Consider the following 21,179-nt stretch of genomic DNA (forward strand, 5'->3'; position numbering starts at 1 on the left):
TAGAGTTTGATGTCGTTTCCAATATTGAGCGAAGGCTAATCTGGCTGCTGTTAGAACGTGTATTGTCCTTGAGTAATCTATCTTAATTGAATGAAAAGTAAGAAGGCCAACAAGATCTTAAAATGAAACATGGTTTCACAATCTCAATAAAAGCATAAATATTCCAATAGAATGTTATCATATTATGTTCTATGAAATATTCTAATCCCAGAACATTTCACAGGACAAAGCCAATTCTCTAAGCTCAGCCATAGACTGCCACTATATCCTTTTGCTTCTTCCTAATCTGTGGCCTGAGAATTTTGAAATGTTAGGCGCCTTCCCAGATGAGTTAATGGAAAGTCTTCCAGGATGAAATCAAAGCATCTTCAACCCATCCATAAATTTTAACTCCTCCTGACAAGGCAACCTGAATTTTTAGAAGTCTTCTCGCAACCCTGAGAAAGGAATGAATTTTTCATGGGCTTTTCAAATATTGATGCCTTTTTGCTGGAGCTCTAAGTCAAAACTGAATAGTTTTGTTGCATCTGTGACACTTGGGGGTGTTGTGTCTTTCCTAGTCTCATTCCCAGGTGAGTTAAGTCAGGGGTCGCCAACCTTTTGGACCTCAGGGACCACCAAACTCATAATTTTAAATCCTGTGGACCAAAGACCCTGGGAAAATCCCCCAAAAAAGTCTGCAGGAAAATTCCCCGCCCCATTTTCCTACCAATCGATCAGTCTTTATTATTTGGGATTGCAGGATACCGTCGCCAGCTCCATTCTTGGGGAGAGAGACTTTTGGCTTCATGCAAGGAAAGCAGCAGAAGTCTTTCTCTCTCTCCCCCAAACTCCGTCAGAAATGAGTCTTTGTGAGACTTGTTGCACCGGCACAGCCTCTTGGAGCAGGAGGCCTTGCAGGATCCCAAAGACTCATTTCTGGCGGAGTTTAGGGGAGAGAAAGACAGACTTTTGCTGCTTTCCTTGCATGCAGCCAAAAGCAGAAGAAGAAAGAAGCGGAAAGAAGCAGCCTGGTGGCCAAGCGAGGCGCACGGGGAGAGTGGGGCAAGTTTCCCCCCCTCCACCCTTTCCGCCCTCCCCTCACTACCTCATGTTGTTCACAATGCAAGCAATGCAAACCTTGTGTTCCCGCTGGCCATGTGGGCTGTGCAGCCTTGTGTTCCTGGGCAGCCTGGATTAATTGCTTTGTGGGAGACACTTCTCTGCGGATCACCAACATTTTCTCATGGACCACCAGTGGTCCTCGGCCCACCGGTTGGCAACCACTGAGTTAAGTGAAATGCATCACAGCAGGATAACCTTCTTTGATTCAGAGTCCGCTGCAAATCTAACACAGTGTTTCTCAACCTTGGCGACTTTAGGAAATCTGGGAGTTGAAGTTCACACATCTTAAAGTCACCCAGGCTGAGAAACACTGGGTTAACACATCCTCAACCTGCAAAGAAGTGGGTCCTGAACAAGGTAGTATGAGATGCCCTTGTCCATTGTCCTCAAGGTGATTTCAACCAACTGCATTTAGCCTGATTCTTACAACATGCTGACTCAGAAATTACAATTCCATGTCAACTTTGCCTAGAATGTTCTTTCCTTACAGACATTGGCTGAGTGTTGTAAGAGTTTGGACCATTGTCACAGCATTAACCCAACAAACCAACCAATTCAGGTCAAACCTTAGCCAAAGTCCAATTGCCTATCTCACTCTCATCCACAATGTGAACAGGTATAAACCAGTGGCACCAGAGGGCAGAAGAAGAAGTAATGGGTGGAAGCTTGTTAAAAAGAGATCCAACCTAGAAGAAAGGATAAATTTTCTGACAGTGAAAACAATTATTCAGTGGAGTGGCTTGCCACCTGGAGTTGCCGGTGCTCTATCACTAGAGGTTTTCAAAAATAGACTGGACAATGATGTGCCCAGGATGGTATAAGATCTCCTGCCTTGAGCAGGAAGTTGGATTAGAAAACCTTCCATTCCATGTTCTATGTTATATTGTCACTGGATTTAACCTATGTGGGAGAGACCGATTGGTTTCTTTGTTAGCAACTTTATAACTCTTTGGTCTACCTTCTGAGAAGTAGATTCCCGAAACTTCCAAATTCTCTGCTCTAGATGTTATTTATTTTATTTATTTTTTATTTTTATTTATTTATTTATTTTGTCAAGCATTTATGAGAAAACAAGTATAAGTATGAACATAACATATAGGTATAAACAGGTACAAGTATATACATAATAAATGAGTACAAATAAATGGTAACAGTAGGACAGGGACGGTAGGTACACTGGTGTGCTTATTCACGCCCCCTTATAGACCTCTTAGGAATGGAGTGAGGTCCACAGTAGACAGTTTAAGGTTAAGGTTATCACACAGTCTTTCTCAAACTGGATTCCTGGAGCCAATTTCAACTATAGTTCCCAGATATCCCCCATCCATTTCCCATTGTAGGATATTTGACCCACATAGATTTCCTTCCCTTTGTGTAAAGGGTATGTAATGTCTGCAGGGAGGTCAAAAAAGTCAAGACAGAAGTCCTACTCCTTTTGTGACACATACTAAAAGGAGCAAGGGTTTGATCATGGCCTCCATCTTGACTTTTTTGACATACAACTTCCTTTGGATGCCCCTGTCTTTGTACCAAAGATGCTGGATATTCAATTAATTTAGTGTAAAATTCAACTGAAATGAGCACTAATATCTTCATTGGTGACTCTTAGCTTATTTAGGGTTTGGTTTTTTGTAAAGAAATAAATTATTGTGACTATCAACAGCTGTTGAAAACAGAAGATTTTGCTCCCCGAATAGTGAAATGCACAAGCATACAAGTTGTCATATATTAATTCATTTGGAAGACAAATTCTGTGGGAATGTCTCTTTATAAATTCCACACAGACAATATCATTTAAATCCAGGCCAAATTTTGTATAATTTCCCCAAATTTGGCAATTTTCAAGATTCAGCTCCTAGAAATCTCAGAAACGGTTTCCAGCAACCAAAGCACAAATTATAAACTTAGTTCTTTATCAGACAAGACAGGATTACAAAGTGAATTTCACATTTAGCATTGTTCGAAATGTGTGTTTTTCTGAAAGACTGCGGTGGGGTTTGCCAGTTTCTTTTAACATGTTAAGGAAATGTTTGTATAAAAATGGACGGATTTATTAAAAAGTGCATACAAATGCCTTTTGCGGGGGGGAAAGTGTCTGCAAAAATTAGAATATTAGGCAAAATTACAAAACAGGAATCTCTTGGGCAGAAAAACCTGTAGTGAAATGATTGCATTAAAGCCATTAAGCTCAATGAGCCAGATTGGACAGTTTCACAAATTTTGACATATTTGCTTGTTGCTAGATCAAGATAGTGACTCAGAAATAGAAATAATAGTATAGAATAGATCTGGAAGGGATTTTGGAGGTCTCCTAGTCCAGTGGTCACCAACCGGTGGGCCGTGGACCACTGTCGTCTGCAAGAAAATTTTGGTGGTCCGCAGAGAAATGCCACCCCAAAGCACCCCCCCAAAGCAATTTATCCAGGCTGCATAGGAACACAAGGCTGCACTGTCCACATGGCCTGTGGGAACACAAGGCATGCATTGCTTGCATTGTGAACAACATGAGGTAGTGAGGGGAGGGCGGAAAGGGGGGAAGGGGGGAACTTGCCCCACTCTCCCCACACGCCTGGCCTGGCCATTGGGCTGCTTCTTTCTGCTTCTTTCTTCTTCTCCTTTTGGCTGCACGCAAGGAAAGCAGCAGAAGTCTTTCTCTCCCCCAAACTCCGCCTGAAATGAGTCTTCGGAGCTTGCAAGACATCCTGCTCCAAGAGGCTGCGCTGGCTGCGCTGGCTGCGCTGGCTGCGCTGGCTGTGCTGGCTGCGCCGGCTGCGCTGGCGTGACAAATCTCAAAAAGTGTGAGTTTGGTGGTCCCTGAGGTCCAAAAGGTTGGCAACCCCTGTCCTAGTGTAACCCCCTGGTCCAATTTACATGGTTACTTTGACTTCAGACCAGCAAGAGGCCCATTGTTCAATGACCACTGTCCCATTAGAGCAGGGGTGTCAAACTCACCTCATCACGTCCTTGTCATGTGATGTATCATGATTTTTACCCTTTGTTAAACCAGCGTGTGATGCATCCAGCCCACGGGCCACAAGTTTTACACCCCTGCATTAGAGTCACCCACAAGTCCTTGAGAAGGTCAAGCTCAGTGGGTGTAAGAATTCTGTTAGCAGAAATCAAACAGCACTGAAAAATTGACTTAGGACTGGTCCTCATACTTATGACTGTGGCGGGTTGTCCTCGATTTATGACCATATTGGGGGCCAGATTTTCTGTTGCTAGGGAAGGCCGTTGTTACATGAGTTGTGCCCAATGTTAAGGTCCCTTTTGCCATTGCTTTTAATCAGACCACTTCCATTATTAAGTGGATCAGATAGTTGTTAAGTGAATCCAGCTTCCTCTGTGATTTTGCTTAATGAAAGCAGGCTGGGAAGGTCGTAAATGGGGATCACCTGACTCTGGGATGCCGCTATCATCATAAACACAGGCCAGTTGCCAGAACTCCTCTACTCATAGCACCTTATGCCACCAGACTTGAAATTTTAGACCTAGACAACCTAGAACTACGCCGCCTTCGGTTCGATCTAAGTATAGTACATAAAATTATATATTGCAATGTCCTACCTGTCAATGAATACTTCAGCTTCAACCATAACAACACAAGAGCACACAATAGATACAAACTCAAGGTAAACTGCACCAAACTTGATTGCAGGAAATACGACTTCAGCAACAGGGTGGTCAATGTTTGGAATACTCTACCTGACTCTGTGGTTTCTTCCCCAAACCCCAAAATCTTTAACCTTAGACTGTCTACTATTGACCTCACCCCTTTCCTAAGAGGTCTGTAGGGGGCGTGCATAAGCGCACCAACGTGCCTACCGTCCCTGTCCTACTGGTTTTTTTTTTCTTTTTCATATCCATTTCATGTGTTTATTACCATGTTTATACTTATACCTGTTGCCTAATAATTGTTTGACAAAATAAATAAACAAATAAAATAAAAATAAATAAATAATTTTGATCACGTGACCATGGGCATGGTACAACAGTCGTAAGTGTGAAGTCTTAAGTCCATTTTTCAGTGCCAGTATAACTTTGAAGATTCACTTAATGGTTGTAAGTAAGATTTCTCAATGGTGCAGGAATATTGGTATATCTTCTTTCTCTGGGTTGCCTCAGAAGTCTTTGAGGGGGTTGGGGGGGGGGGGCAACATCTTTATGAAAAAATTGCAAGGCTCCTGCACTCTTGTGTTTCTGGGTTTGACTGTTTATTCCATCTAATTTGCTTGCACAAAGGCTGGCTCACTGCATAATGACAGGCTTGGTTAACTGTTGTGACTTTTTAATTTTCTTTTCTTTTTTTTTTTTTAAAGGAAAAGAAATAATGAAATGCCTGGAACGCTTGTGATATTTAAAGTTGTTCCATTTAGAGAGGGCGGGCAGGATGCACCCTGTTATTTATTTGGTGCCAAATGACAGATCTTTTCACCGCCATTTAGCTCAAGCTCAGATTATTAATGCAGAAGGCGACGCAATGTAACGTTTGGTATTTATATTGTAATTTAAGGATGCTTTTAGAGCCAAACACCCTTGACTTGTGGGGCGGGGGGAGTTGGAGGAAGGAGGGAGGAGGAACTCAGGGAAGTCTAAGAACTGCAAACTGTGGAAATAAATCAAATAAATTCTTTGTGGGGTAGGGGGGGGCAAAATTGATGCCATGAGCCTGGCTTTTAGTGATTCTCATCAAGAGCCCTAATGACTCTCTTCCAACATTTCCCCCCCCCTCACTTTTCCAATCCCATCAGGCAGATTGTGTATCTACGGGTAGTCCTTGACTTACGACAACCATTGGGATCAGAATTTCCACAGCTAAGCAAGACAATTGTTAAGCGAATTGCACCCGAGGAGATGTCAGGTTTGTTCAGTGAATCACCTCCGGTGCCCAATATGATTACCCTTTTTTTTGCCATGGTTGTTAATCAAATCCATGAGGTCATTAAGTGAATCACACCATAGTTAAATTAATCCAACTTCCCCACTGACCTTGCTTGTCGGAGGACGGCTGGGAAGTTCCGAAACAGTGAACAAGTGACCCGGGAACACTGCAAGTGTCATAAGTGCATGTGTTCTGACCCGGGCCTTTGTCAAAACGTAATTAAACACAAACTTGTTTTAAAAGCAAAACCTATTTTATTGCAACACTGGGAATTCCTTGCATTCCCAGCTAGAATTAATCTTGAACAGTTCCCCAAGATAAGCAGATGCCTTTCAGTGCTGTGGAATGCTGCCAAAAATAGAAGTATCCAATTTAATTATAACAGAAACCAACCGAAGTACCAGAAAAAAACAACCAGAGTCCATTGAGCTTCAAGGAGGACTCTGAATCTATTGAACTACTTTGCTTCCTGCAAAGGTTTCATCATTGAGGTCTAACTTTTATCCCTTATGGGAGGGGCAATCACTTCCCAGCCTTACGTCCGAGTCGCCCCTTTTGTTTCAGCTGCTCTCGCCTTCTAGCAGCTCTGTGCATACGCGCACTGGGAACAGGTTCCCCTGGGTCCTCTGCCTTGCTGCTTCCAGACTCCAACGGCTCTGAAGGCAGCACCCCACACCCAGATGGTCCTGGCCCCATCCCTGCATCAGACGCAGGACCCTTGTCCAAGTCCACCCCAGAATCCCTGCCTGGTCCCCTTTCTTCCTCACTGTCCGACTCCACTGCCGTCTGTACTGGCTGCCGGCAAACCATAACAGCATGCCACAAATTTTGATCACGTGGTGATTATTGTTGTAGATATTGTAAGTGTGGGGACTGGTTGTAAGTCAGTGCCATTGTAAAAGAAAGAAAGAAAGAAAGAAAGAAAGAAAGAAAGAAAGAAAGCAAGCAAGAAAGAAAGAAAGAAAGAAAGAAAGAAAGAAAGAAAGAAAGAAAGAAAGAAAGAAAGAAAGAAAGAAAGAAAGAAAGAAAGAAAGAAAGAAAGAAAGAAAGAAAGAAAGAATTAATTCTTTATTGGCCAAGTGTGATTGGACACACAAAGAATTTGTCTTGGTGTATGTGCGCAGTGTACATAAAAAGAAAAGATACATTCATCAAGAATCATAAGGTACAACACTTAATGATAATCATAGGGTACAAATAAGTAATCAAATCATACTAGGAAACAATCAATATAAATCGTACGGATACAAGCGACAATGTTACAGGGGCTGGATAATAAGGAGTGATGAGAAGGTTAATAGTAATAGTAGTGCAGACTTTGTAAATAGTTCAACAGTGCTGAGGAATTATTTGTTTAGCAGAGTGATGGCGTTTGCGAAAAACTGTCCTTGTGTCTAGTTGTTCTGGTGTGCAGTACCCTATAGCGTCGTTTTGAGGGGAGGAGTTGAAACAGTTTATGTCCAGGATATGAGGGGTCTGTAAATATTTTCACGGCCCTTTTTTTGATTTGTGCAGTATACAGGTCCTCGCTTGAAGGCAGGTTGGTAGTAATAGTTTTTTCTGCAGTCCTAATTATCTTCTGAAGTCGGTGTCTGTCATGTTGGGTTGCAGAACCAAACCAGACAGTTATAGAGGGGCAGATGACAGACTTGGTAATTCCTCTGTAGCAGAGGTGGGTTTCATTTATTTTTTACTACTGGCTCTGTGGGCATGACTTGGTGGGCGTGGCAGGGGAAGGATACTGCAAAATCTCCAGTCAAAGGTGGGATTTGCCACTTCTCCAAACTACTCAAAATTTCCACTACCGGTTCTCCAGAACTGGTCAGAACCTGCTGAATACCACACCTCTACTCTGTAGCAAACATTCTTTGTTGTGCTTTTTTGATGACGTTTTTGATAAGCAAATGGTTGTAAGTCAAGGACTGCTTGGACATCAGTATTTCCCAAATTTAACAACGTTAAGACTTTAACTCCCTGGAAGTCAAATTGGTGACCATAACAGTGTGATCAAAGCATCTTTTTCTACAGGTATTGTATACCATATAAGCCACAAGATACCACATCATCCTAGCTATTTTGGACTACAACCCACCCATCCTGTTCCCAGTCGACTCTGCAACCATCAGGTTCTCTAGAAATCACCATCCAGCCCCAATCCTGTCCAACGCCTAAATTTTCTGAAGAATCAAATGCTTTCTCAGGATGCCAGGGCAGAAAAACATTTTTCTCAGAAGGGATATTCCAATGTCTATCAGAAAGGGGTGTGTGCCAGTGCCCAGTTAAAGCTTGACTTAAAATGTGCAATTATTTTTAGACGGCCTGCTTCATAGCCACTAACATTCATTGACTGGGGGGGAAATGCTATTAGTTCGAGCAAACACATTCATCAGCTTCCCATTCAAAATGTTTTGGATTCTGCAGGGGTACCCAATGCATGGAGCTCAACCTCAGCAACTTCAACCTTGGCAGGGATTCTGGGAGTTAAAGTCCATCCCGCACTTTAAAGCTGCTAAAGTTGAGAAATATTCTCAACGTATGTGTTCTGACCCAGCTCCTTAAACATGACAGTAACCCTCTGCAGTTAAATCAATTATTCCTTTATTAGGAGCACCACCAGGAGCCCTGGCAAAAAGTTTCTCTCTCACCTCAAGCTAACAAGTCTATCCAACAGGGAGATGAATAGTTGTCTGCCACATCTATTCATCTCCACCCCTTGCTTTTTATCTCCAGAGCTAGCTTCACCAGCAGTGGTGGCTCTTCTGTCCCAAGGACCAGCCCATAGATTTCCGCTGTTCTCCTCTCCTCTGCCTTCTGAGCATCTGCATATCAGGCACTGGACCCAGCTGTTCCTTCTCTTCCTCATCAGCCACCCCCAGACCTGGGGGCTGTGGACCTCTATCTGAGGTCTGACGGACAACTGAGGTTCCAGCTCCGCCTCTCTCTCTCTCTCTCTCTCTCTCTGCCAGCTCCATTCTCTCTTCCCCCTTGGAGCTCTCAGGTTGCCCTGATGCTGACCTTGACTCCCACACCGCCTCCTTCCCCTCTGATTTGGCTGCTGGAGGAGCTGGCGGCCAACAAGCCACAACATTATGACAAGTCATTCATAGTTACGACAGATCTGAAAAAATATATTTATGACCCAGATTTAAAGTTCTGACATCTGAATTCCCTGTGGTCACATGACCCTATTTTAGGTGCTCAGCAACCGGTCCACAATTACTGTGGTTTGCAGCATCCTGCATGCACATGACTTTAACTTAAGACATTGTTGCTGGAAACCAGCATTTACTTCTAGCATTAGGGAAAATCACCCATAGCAAACAATGGGTTCATTCAATGATTGTGGTGATCACTTAAAGAGTGTGGCAAAAAAAAAGTCATAAAATCAGTGGAGACTGGCTTAACCACCATCACAACTGATGACAAAAATTGTGCACTTAATTACTGTCATAAGTCAAAATTGCCTCTATGTGATTGTTTGATCCAGGCTTTCGAGGCAAACCCCTGAGTTCTACTTTGTGAACCCTAAACCAAGGATAAAGCTTCCCAGATCTTTCTGTGCATATGAGACTATTTTGATGTGTCAGTGGTTTTTCTACACCTATCTCAGAGGCCAATTGTTACCCTCCTCCGCTGTGCTGTCCTTGTAATTTCTCCTGCAAGCCTGACCAAGGGTGATAGAAGTTTCAGTCCAACATATCTGGAGGGTGCCAGGCTGGGGAAGAGTAGATTAGCTAGATAAGACTCAAAGCATGCAAACACAAGTAGATTAACAGGTACCACTTTGGTAGGAAGGTAAAAGAGTTCCTTATGCCTTGGCCAGAAAATGAACTAATTCACACTTCTGTCTAAACCCTGGCTGGTTTAATTATAGTATTCTGATTAACTTCAGGATGCCTAGAAAACAACCTGCACCTAAACATCAGTAACAAAGGAGATGGTGTTAGACTTCTGGAAGAAGAGAGAGGAACCCACCCCACTTTACATCGAGGAGGGCTGTGTGGAGAGAGTTTCCTCCTTTCAATTCCTGGGAGTCTACCTCAGTGAAGATCTCACCTGGAAAATCAACACAACCCAAAAGACTCCATTTCCTTAGGGTCTTGTGAAAGAATAAAGTGGAACACCGACTGATGACCTCCTTTTACCAGTCCACAATAGAAAGCGTCCTCACATATTGCATGACGGTGTGGTATGCTGGCTTGACAGCCGCAGATAGAAAGACATTACAGAGGGTGGTGAGCACAGCACAAACCATTGTGGGTTGTTTCCTGATACCATTAGATGACCTCGCTAGGGCTCACTGCCTTAGAAGAGCAAGGGAAATCCTCAGGGACAACTCACATCCCGGTCAGCCCTTCTTCGCTCTCCTGCCATCGGGTAGGAGATATTAGAAGCATAGCCAGCTGCACCAACAGGCTGGAGAACAGTTTCTACCCATGGGCTGTCAGACTTCTGAATGGAAAATAATTTCATGTCAATGTAGTATGACAGACTTGTGGCGCCAGCGCATTGTGCAACAAGGTCACATAATATAATAAGATCTGGACTGGGTTAGGGACGTCTGTCCTCACTGTGAGTTGTGTTGGGGAGGGGGCACGAAGGGAGGCTCAGCCAATCTCATTGTACACATGTTGTACTCTGACAATAAAGGTAATAATAATCACAGTCAGGTGAGCCACACAATATGGTTATATAAACTGCTTTTTTACAACACTGTCAACCCAGAGCAAACTAACTACAAGATGACGTATGTGTGTGAGAGAGAGAAGTGGGGGGAGGGAAGGAGGGAGAGAGAGATTCAACTGAAATGTAGTGGAATCAAAATATCTAGCTCAGGGGTGGGATTCAAAATTTTTAACAATTGGTTCTGTGGGCGTGGCTTAGGTGGTGGGCATGGCTTGGTGGTCATGTTATTGGCTAGGTGTGGCCAACTCAATATCACTCACTTTGAGGCACGCATCTCCTCCCCTGGCCTCTCATGACTGTGGGGATGCTGCAACAGTGTGAAAAATGGTCATAAGTCACTTTTTCCAGTGCCATTGTAACTTTGAATGGTCACTCCACACAAGCAAAGGACCAGCAAAGGAGGGGAAAAAAACTCCAGAGAGGTTCCTGAGACAGGAAGTCTAGTCCTGCCAAGAATGTAATAAGGGTTAACGGAGAGGCAGTTTCTGTAAGCAACACCAGAATGTTTCCTTCCTGCCTTCCTTACAGGATTAGGCCAGTAATTTCTTCTAACAATCGGTTCTCCCCGAACTGCTTAGAATGTTAACAACCGGTTCTAGTGAATAGGTGTGAACTGGTAGAATCCCACCCCTGATGTAGCTCCTGCCTTGTAGAGATTTTCACCAAGAATAAAAGCAATAGCAATAGCACTTAGACTTATATACCACTTCACAGTGCTTTACAGCCCTCTTTAAGCAGTTTGTAGAGTCACCCTACTGCCCCCAACAATCTGGATCCCCAACCTCGGAAGGACGAAAGGCTGAGTCAACCTTGAGACGATGAGAATCAAATTATGGGCAGAAATTAGCCTTTAATGCTGCATTCTAACCACTAAGTCAACATGGCCTCTTCAGACGATGCTGGCTCCCTCAGCTAAAACTTGCAGATAAGCCCCCTAGAGTTGGACATGACTGGACAGAGAAACTTTACAGCTGGAGTATTTTTCCTTGTTGTGAGTTCTTTCAATAAAGGAGCGAGATACATCAAAAGGTCATCATTAATCTATTAAGTGCATCATTAAGAAATCCATATAAACAAGGGGAAAGAAGAGGAAGTAAACATGCTTGTTTCAAGGGATTTCTTCTTCCTGGTTTTCTGGACAATGACCAAAATAAAATCACTGATGGATGGACTGACCTTTTAAAGGCACCTCAAAACAAGAGCTTTAAACACTTGAAGATAGTGACTCTTTTCACTGTCGTTTCTCACTTGGACTACTGCAGGTCACTCTATGTGGGGCTTGAAGATGACCCAGATGGTAAAGGTGCTTGTCTGCTGACCAGCACTACCGTAGTCCAGCAATGGTTGCTGAGAGACTTCTGTGCCCAATTCAAGGTGCCAGTTGGTATACAACTATACCAGGTGTACAACTATACCAGCCGGGAGATTTAGGCTTCCTACCTGAAGGATCTTGCTCATGAGAAGTTCCTTCCTGAGGAAGCTCATTCAGAGAGGAGGTGCTGAATCTTCTCCAGGTAGAATCTGCCTGCCTCACATGATTTAGCCAGAAAAGGACAGCCGCAATTAGATAGATCAGGGGAGTATGGATCCAGAGAATGGCACTTTCAGTGGTGACTCACTCACTATGAAATAGTTGAGAGTCTGAGACCTGATTTTCCTTTACAAGACAGGCCAAACTCTTCCTCTTCTTCAGGGTGTCCAGGGCATGAATTTTATAGAAGACAGCCACATTTTTTTCCCAAAGATTTGAATGATCTTAATATCTCCGGACTTTCCAGATGTTTTTCATGTTCTGCTGGCAGCTGGAGGCATGCAATTACTTGTAACCAATCAATCAATCAACATTAGATTTATCTATTAATGCTACTCCCTGATGCCTTGTTACATCAAGCCTGACATTGCCAAGGGTCAACAATTGCAAACAGGGCCAAACTAAAAACAAAACAAAATCTTCAACTACACATTTTTCATCTGGTGACTCTTGATATTGCAAACTTTTCTGGCATGTAACTGAAAGCTGGATGATCTCCAAGGCTTGTGATGCTCTCTAGCCAAACCACCAAAAAGGTGGGAGGGAGGAAATTGCCCTCTCCAAAAACATTCTTTTAGGATGCTCACACTGGTTATTCATGAAAGTTTCAGAGAGAAGTTGAACATTATCTGCACTTCACCGCATTCCCCAATATTTCATTTTGATACTTGGCACTAGCTGCCATGCAATGATATTTAAAACTGGACAAGATGTGAAGGCTCCTATTTGATATTTCCAAAAGCTACATCAACAACAAAAATACGAAAGGATACCAACAAGATAAAGAGTCTGAATGCTAATGTTAAAATTCACATTCAGGACATGGAGCTTAATGCAAAGTTCACTATTTCTTATCTGTACTCTGATGGGCAAAATATTTTAGGATATTTCATCTCTAACACAGATCACTGCTATTGCTGAAAGGAGAATAATGTATTTAACCCTTGCCAGGTCAGGGGACAGAAGAGAGTGATTATTTTTTCCTGAGACTCTCCTTTCATCAGGCAAATGAGGCACATTTGCTGTGGAACTATGAACCGTTGCATGCCAAGCCCACTGACTGAGGGTCTAGGAAACGAAGTGTAGAGCTTGTAGCAATCCAACCAGCATACAAGTAAATAATTCAGCAGGATTCATTTATAGAAGAAACTCCTTTATATACAATAATATACAGTATGATGCAATACCCAAGTCAGAACCAGAACTCGGAATCCAGAAGTCATAATCACATAGACACAATTCAGTTGGCTAAGCCACACCCAGGCTCCAAGCTGTCTGAGTCAGCAAACAGTCCTCATTGGCTGACCTGTTACCATGTCTATTCCGATTCATGAACTCTTATATACTGACCCAAAGGTCTCCTTTGATGCTAGAAGATGGGTTCTAGGCATTGTTAGGGTGAAAAAAAGTCTAGAATCCTGATGAAAAGGTGAGGACAGTGTTCCATTAGCTTGTTCAACCGGAGCTAACCTGAACAGGTGCTGCCCCAAGCAGTAAGCCGCACAACGGCCCTGGTTCCCATCCAGGTTACATTATATCCAAGAGAGGTTGCCAATGTGGTGCCAAGAAGTAACATTTCAGCATTGTCCTCTATTACAGTATTTCATTCAGTCTGTGACTATTTGGGTCTTGCTGGAGAATTCAGCTCACGTGTATTAGGATGTCCTTGATGTCTATGACATCGTTTCCCACACCCCTTGCAGACATCCGTGAGTTCAGCTTGTCCAACCATCTTCTTGTGGGAACTAAACCATCAAGTGAAACCCTCATATAAGGTGTTTTTTTTTTAAAAAAAAAAAAAAAAGCTAATATAATCCTTGGTTGTATAAACAGAAGAATAGAATCAAAATCAGGTGAAGTATCAGTACCACTTTATAAAACCTAGGTAAAACCACACCTGGAATACCGCATCCAGGTTTGGTCACCACACTACAAAAAAGATACTGAACATTGGAAAAAGTGCAGAGAAGAACAACTAAGATGATCAAAGGCCAGAAGACTAAAACATATGAAGAACGATTGCAGGATTTGGGTTTGGCTACCCTAGAGAAAAGAAGGACTGGGGCAGTCACGTGGTAGCAGTATTCCAGTATTTAAGGGCTGCGACAAAGAGGGAGTCAACTTATTTTTGAAAACTCCAGAAGGCAGGACAAGAAACGACAGATCAAGGAGAGAAGCAACCTGGAATTAAGGAGAAAATTCCAAGCAGTGAGGACAATTAACTAGTGGGAATACCTTGCCTTCAGAAGTTGTGGATGCTTCATTACGGGAGACTTTAAGAAGAGACTGGGCAGCCTCTTGTCTGAAATAGTATTGGAGCTCCTGCTTGTGCAGGGGGTTGGACTAGAAGACCTCTAAAATCTCACCCAGCTTTATTCTATATCATGTTTTGGGGGAGGAATCCCACCCATGTCCTGTGAACATTGGGCGAATCCTCCTGGTCTAATTCCAAAGTCCAGGGATATGCTGTCAAATCTGTTAACAAGGTGTCCTCTCTGTCAGATCCGTGTATCTGTCATTTCTTCGGTGGAAGAAGAAAAGGGGGGAGGCTGATAAAGAAATCCTATCTTGATGTAACCTGAATATATTTAATCTTATATCGAATTTGTATAACCCACACAATGGAGGAAGAAAAGCCAGATGGCCTCTGAGAGGCACAACCAGGAGATGAGAAGGTCATAAAAATTCCACAGTGAGATTGTACTTTGGGAATCTCTTGAACAGTTTGTTCTAAAAAGGGGGTGGAGGGAAATTAGGTATGCCTTGGGAAACTGTGAAAAAGATCGTTCCTTACAAGAGGGGTGGGGAGGAATTAACATACTGGCTTTTGTTTCACTAAATACACATAGAGATAAGGGGAGGGGTTCTAAACTCCCTTATGTATCCCTGTATGCCTGAGAGACCTCAGACGCTGCTTTGAACTCCTACAGGAATTGTCTCATCTCAATAAAGGATTCCTTTGTGATACGTTTGGATATGTTTTCAGAAGTTCATTCGAGTTGAGTGAATGGGAAAAGTTCTGTAGCCTGACACTCTCCAAGTGAGCGAGAACAAACAGAAGAGGGCAAAGGAAAGGCATGACTTGATCGTTCGGAAGAACAAAGACATCCTGCTTCTCCCATTTGTTTTGCCTGCTGTTCATCTGGAACCAAGCTGGTCAAGAGAGACTGGAATGATTAACGCCTCCAGGTAGCAGTGCGTGAGCTTGTCTCCTCTTGGGTCTTCCTCCAGTACTCGCCACCTGGTTTCCTTTACTGCTAAATTCAGCATCAGGATGGCTCCATTGTTCGCTGCTGGGGCTGTTGGCTGTTGGTGGAGTGCGATGAAAGGATACCCTTCTCCCGCGGATGGGCTGCTCCTTGTGCCTTTTGGAGTCCTTCAATACCCCCCCAGCTGGATGCTTGCTCACCTCTTTCAGCGAACAGATGCACGAACCATTTAACTGACAAGGCCACTTGTTTGGCAATTGGAAGCTGACCGCTGCCGCAGTTGGTTCCTTTCCGGTTTGTAAAGCTGCAGCTTTATATTTATGAATAATTGGAGGGTGATTTGTGCCTTGCAGAAGCCGAAAGGCATGAAGCCATAATAAATCTCCTCCGAGAATGGAATGACCTTGTGCCTTTTCTCCTAGACAAGGAGTCATTTCCTGCATCTACCCTCTCCTTAACTTTCTTTTTTTTTTCCCCCGTTTGGTCTTCTTTTTCTTTTTTTCATTCATTTGCTCACTCTTGCATTTTTTATGACTGGCTAGAAATCAACCTATCCTTTTTTTTTTTCCCCAGGCAAAACCAAAGTGATAAAACCCACCAATTTTGACTGTGGCTTAAAAGCAATTTCTTTCTTTTTTTTTTTTAACTCAGCAGCAGCTGAATGATTTAATCAAGGGGGAGAGGGGGGAAGCCTTGGTAAGATCACACCTAGAACTACTGTGAAAATGTACCACTTCCTGGTCTGGTTGCTATCCTAGCAGGATTTTGCTGCTTTAGCCATACAAATTTTGCAAGGGGGATTATCTCCAAGTTGCAAAAGCAATTAAATTCAAGCAGTCTGCCAGATTACAGATTTCATCCCGAACAAGTTGTATCCGATTGGAGTTGCCAAATTATGGGGCAACCACAAGCAATGCCAGTTTGATCTAGTGGTTAAGGCACCAGGCTAGAAACCGGGAGACCATGAGTTCTAGTCCTGCCTTAGCCATGAAAGGCAGCTGGGTGACTTTTTGGGCCAGTCCTTCTCTCTCAGCCCAACCCACTCACAGGGTTGTTATTGTTGTTGTGGAGAAAATAGGAGGAGGAAGCTGTGTTGGATATGTTCTCCACCTGGACTGTTTGCGAAAATAATAAAGTAGAGATACAAATAAATAAATAAGCCCCAGTAAACTCTAACTCTTGGCTGTGATTTCATGGTCACGGTCTAGTAGCTTTCACCCAGACCAACCAGGTCCTATCCAAAGGTCCCTTTTCTCTGCTGGAGACACTGGCGGAATTTGCACAACAAACTGCATGGTTCCCAAATTAATCTATTTTCTGGATTCATTCCCAATCATAAAATTTTAAATTAACAAAACAGAACATGCTAAACCCTCAAAATACAGAGGGGGGGAGGCGTGGTGTCAAAAAATCTGAGCTATTTTACGCTTTGTTGTTCCAATCCAAGTATGACCAGGGGATAAAACAAAAAACAACCTCATGATGGAAAGCCCTGATGATGCAATCGAAGCCCTTTTCATTGTGGACGTGTGATGAATGTGGAAACAGAAGCAGGTCTTCAAATGCATGGCTGCAGCAGCCATCTTAATTTTGGGACTTTCCCCCACAATTACCCATTCTGCCCTCTGCACCTGGCTTGGGGTTCCCATGATAGAACAAAACCTGCAAGATAGTTACATGAGGTTAAGTGAGTGCACTCTCTGTATGGATTTATTTTTATTTTTTTTGCCGTTTATGGGTTATTTCATCTTTTGAATTTTATTTTGATTCTATTTTTAATCAGTTTTTGTCTGTTGGGATTATTTTAGTGTATACACCATCCAGTCACCCTGTCAGATGGGCAGTTATGTAAATGTGTGTTGTGGGTTCTCTGTTCTGTGTGTGTGTGTGTGTGTGTGCTTGCATGAGCACATGCAAAAGAGAGAGAGATGATTAATTGGAAGGAGAGAGAGAGAGAGACTGAGATTGAGACTCTATTCCAGTCCCATATCTTCCCCAACCTGGCACTTCTTGAGATGCTGTAATTACAACTCTTAAAATTCTCACCCAGGTGGCCAAATCCTACACGTTTCAAAGGTGTCAAGTTGAGGATGAGCATCTTACTGCATCTGATGAAATGTCTAGCAGGCCCTGGAAATATGGGGGAGGAAACAGGGCCGTTGCAAAAGAAACACTTTGTCCCCAAAAAGTGGGGGGAGCATAAGAAAGGGACTCTGACTTAACTATGTTAGGTATAAGTAGATCTGGAGAATTGCTTTGGCAGCTTTTTGAGATTCTCTTTCATTACCTTTATTAAAAACAATGATTTCTCCAGAAATCCAAGTGGTTCTTGCTTCTGAGTCTATCATCATTGCAAAGCTTGATAATTGTTAGAAATTTGGCATAGTTCTGCTTATTGTGTATAAGTGTCAGTCTTGCCCCAACTTGGTCCCTTAAGTAAGAGCAACCCTCAACTCCATTGAGTGCGGAAAGGTTTACTTTACTAAAGACCAAGTATAGCAAAGCCAGAACTGAGGTTCGTGTATCAAAGCTTTCACTGTTCACTTTTTCCCGCTTTGTCCCTTCCCATTTCTGGTGCCCCCTTTGTCCAATCATATTCAGATAAATTGTTTTGGGAATGGTCTCTTCAACTGTAGACTGGGTGTGATGCAGAGCTGCATGCCCATTCCCAGCTGGGTGACCTTGGAGTTGTGTCTGTAAAAGGTACAATGAGTCATTAGCCTTCCCCCTTGCCTCTAGCTCCCTACACACACACACACACACACACACACACACACACACACACACCAGTTCATGGCAGACTGGCAGCTAGCAAGTGCGAAAAGATGGCAGATCTGACAGTATATTCCGCTCCCCCTCCAACACCCCCAAATTCTGGAAGGGTAGAATCCAGAGAAAACTTCAGCCCCCGATTCTCCTGGTCTCATTGATGGCTTTCGGAATTTGCCACAAGTATTGCTCTCTTCTAACCTAACTTTGCCTGATTTTTCATCCCTGGATTCCTTTCAGTCTGACTCCAGTTGCTTTGACAAATAGTTAAGAGATTCAGGAGGCTTTAAGGAAATGTCTAAAAATATCTCTCCAACAACATCAGCTTTGATTGAAGTCCTTTTCAGAGAGGATAGATCTGGATCAAAGCCTCCAGTCATGATTTCAAGTCTCCATTTCATTTCGGCTGCTTTGTATCAAAGGAGACGAGCTGAGAGATACAAGGTGGATACTCTATTTTAAAAATATTTAAAAGCCTAAATTTGAGCTCCCAGTACCTTATTCATATAGCCACAGCAAGGAATACTTTGGTAAAACTTCTCCCTTTTAAGCATCCCCTTTGCTCATTTCTATGAGCCACCATAGAGATATTGTGGAGGTGTCTCAAAGAAGAGATTTTTTTTTAAAAAAAAAAACTTCCAAGTTATAGACACCAGCAAAAAAAAGAATCTACTTATATAAAAAGTGGATTTATACAGTCCTGGACCCATTGCCAGAGGTCTTAGCAAGCTGATGAGCAAAAATAAAGACTTCTGACAAAGTTACCTTTGCTGTTGAGCCTTAGAGAATAGGGACTCAAGAGCTCTTTGGACAGCTGAGATGTCCAAGATGCAGAGAGGGTTCAAGTTATTTACTCAAATGCCTGTTCCCATTTAAGGACCATTTTGTTTTGTTTAGTCCACTGTCCCCTTCCCTCTTCTCCATGACAAATGAGTTGTTCACTAAGCTGTCTCATAAACTCCAATCCTACCACAGCAAAAAATCAGCCTCACATCAAGATTTTTTTTGTCATACTTCCTAAGCACTGATTTTATCTAAACAATATTTTCTGTTCAGCTTGCCTTATATGATACCAAATATGTCCTTAGAAAGAAATTAGCCCTTACCTATTACAATGGGTGAAGAACATCCAAAGCTTATTTCAGGAAACACCAGCAATAATAATGATATCTCCAAACCATATATTTCAGTAGCCCCAGTCAGCATAGCCTGTAAGGATGCTGGGAACTGTAACATCCAGATACACATGTGACTCCTAATTACACCCATTAGTAGAAGTCAACCTTGAATATCTAATAGGAAAGACTAGAGACACCTGTTCACAGAATGGCTGCCACATAGAGGTGACCAGTTCCTGAAATCTGTTTATGACCAGACAAGCCCTGTTCCTTTCTTGTTTTCCTCTAGTCTCCATCCCTACTGTGTTTCCAAACTGCCTGACCTCAGATGACCTTTAATTCTTCTCTGGGAAAGTAGTCTCACTTCAAAATAAAAACATGAGGCTAGAACCAACAAAACCTTTTCCTGATTTCCGAGAATGTCTGGAAAAGGCTCTTATGCCGACCATCTCCAAATATCTTGGCGAACCTAGCTGAGTCTTGCAAATTGCAACCCAACATATCTGAAGAGCTTCAGGGTATGAGAAACTGAACTATCTTAAAAACTAGATGATTCATTTGCTTGACCTCTTGCCGTGGCAATAACCAAGTCAAAGGAAGTAAGCTTTAGTAAAACCCTCTGTGCAGCACACTAGCTCAAAGTTGTCTACCTGACAGCAGGTCTACAGGAGTTCCTAGGGTATCTTTCCAGAGTCAAGGACTGAACCTGAGGTCTTTTTCATGAAAGTTATATCTGTGGCCCTGCCTTTCTAGACTCTAACATTACCTTTTTTTTGTAGGTGCTGGGTCTTCCTCTTCCCCTGACCCACAGAGAGCAGGATGAGTGGCCTACTTGCCCGGTGATGACACCATGAAGAGCTACCATGGGGACCGCAACCAGTCACGGGAACACCCTTGCCACTGCATCCCAGAGGCCTGTGACCAGCCAATGGAATACATCCACCATAGCCAGGAATCTCGCCAGCCATACCTCCTCAGTCCCAGTGAGCCTTATTCCTTGGACCACTACTGCTCATCCCGGAGCTCTGCTGACCCTCCCCTCAGCCTAACTGATCCACTTTCCGCTGCCAGCAGTAGCAGCACCTTTCCTAGAATGCACCACACACCTCAACAGTACGACTCCTGCGACGAGTGCATGGCGGCTGCCCATCCTTCCGGCAAGATCAACCGGCTGCCCCCCACTCTCCTGGACCAGTTTGAGAAGCAGCTGCCTCTTCACCACGACGGCTTCCACACCCTGCAGTACCAGCGGGCCAGCAGCACAGAACAGCCACGCAGTGAGAGCCCCAGCCGCATCCGACATCTTGTCCATTCCGTCCAGAAGCTCTTTGCCAAGTCACATTCCCTGGAAGCCCCATCCAAGAGGGAGTACAACGGCACCAAGATGGAAGGGCGGGGCACCGAGGGAGGGTACCACCACCATCACCCTCACCATCACCGCCAGTCACGGCACAGCAAGCGTAGCAAAAGCAAAGACCGCAAGATGGATTCCTCATCATCTTCTTCCCGCCATCGGAACAAGATGATGGGCTGGTGGAGCTCCGATGATAACCTGGACAGTGATAGCAGCTACATGGTGACGGGAAGACAACATGCTGTTGACCAGAGCACCCAGTACTGTGTGGACACCCCTGAAAGTGCCTTCCGAGACTTGACCTTGAAGGGTCTCAAAAGTGGAGGTGGAGAGGGCAAGTGTTTAGCCTGTGCAGGAATGTCCATGTCCTTGGATGGCCAGACTCTCAAGAGGAGTTCTTGGCATACGATGACAGTTAGCCAAGCACGGGAGGCTTATCCCAGCTCAGGAGGAGGCCCAGAAAAAGCCTTGATGCTTCAAGAGGCCAAGGCCAAGGATCGGTCCTATCATTATCTTCAGGTAAGGA

At 43.5% G+C, this 21,179-nt stretch overlaps 1 protein-coding gene across 4 annotated transcripts in view; it reads left to right on the forward strand.

The window, feature by feature from the left end:
- Positions 1-21,179, forward strand: part of DLGAP3 (DLG associated protein 3) — a 234,576-nt gene that overhangs the window by 179,496 nt on the left and 33,901 nt on the right. For all 4 annotated transcript variants that reach the window (XM_087939578.1, XM_087939579.1, XM_087939580.1 and 1 more), the window contains exon 2: positions 20,079-21,172. In XM_087939578.1, the coding sequence (XP_087795704.1) occupies positions 20,150-21,172 (1,023 nt within the window). In that variant the 5' untranslated portion in view covers positions 20,079-20,149. The remainder of the gene's footprint in view (positions 1-20,078; positions 21,173-21,179) is intronic.

Source organism: Pseudonaja textilis, chromosome 10, assembly GCF_049901715.1.
Source record: "Pseudonaja textilis isolate UNSWEBS1 chromosome 10, rPseTex1.2, whole genome shotgun sequence".
Taxonomy (NCBI): Eukaryota; Metazoa; Chordata; class Lepidosauria; order Squamata; family Elapidae; genus Pseudonaja; species Pseudonaja textilis.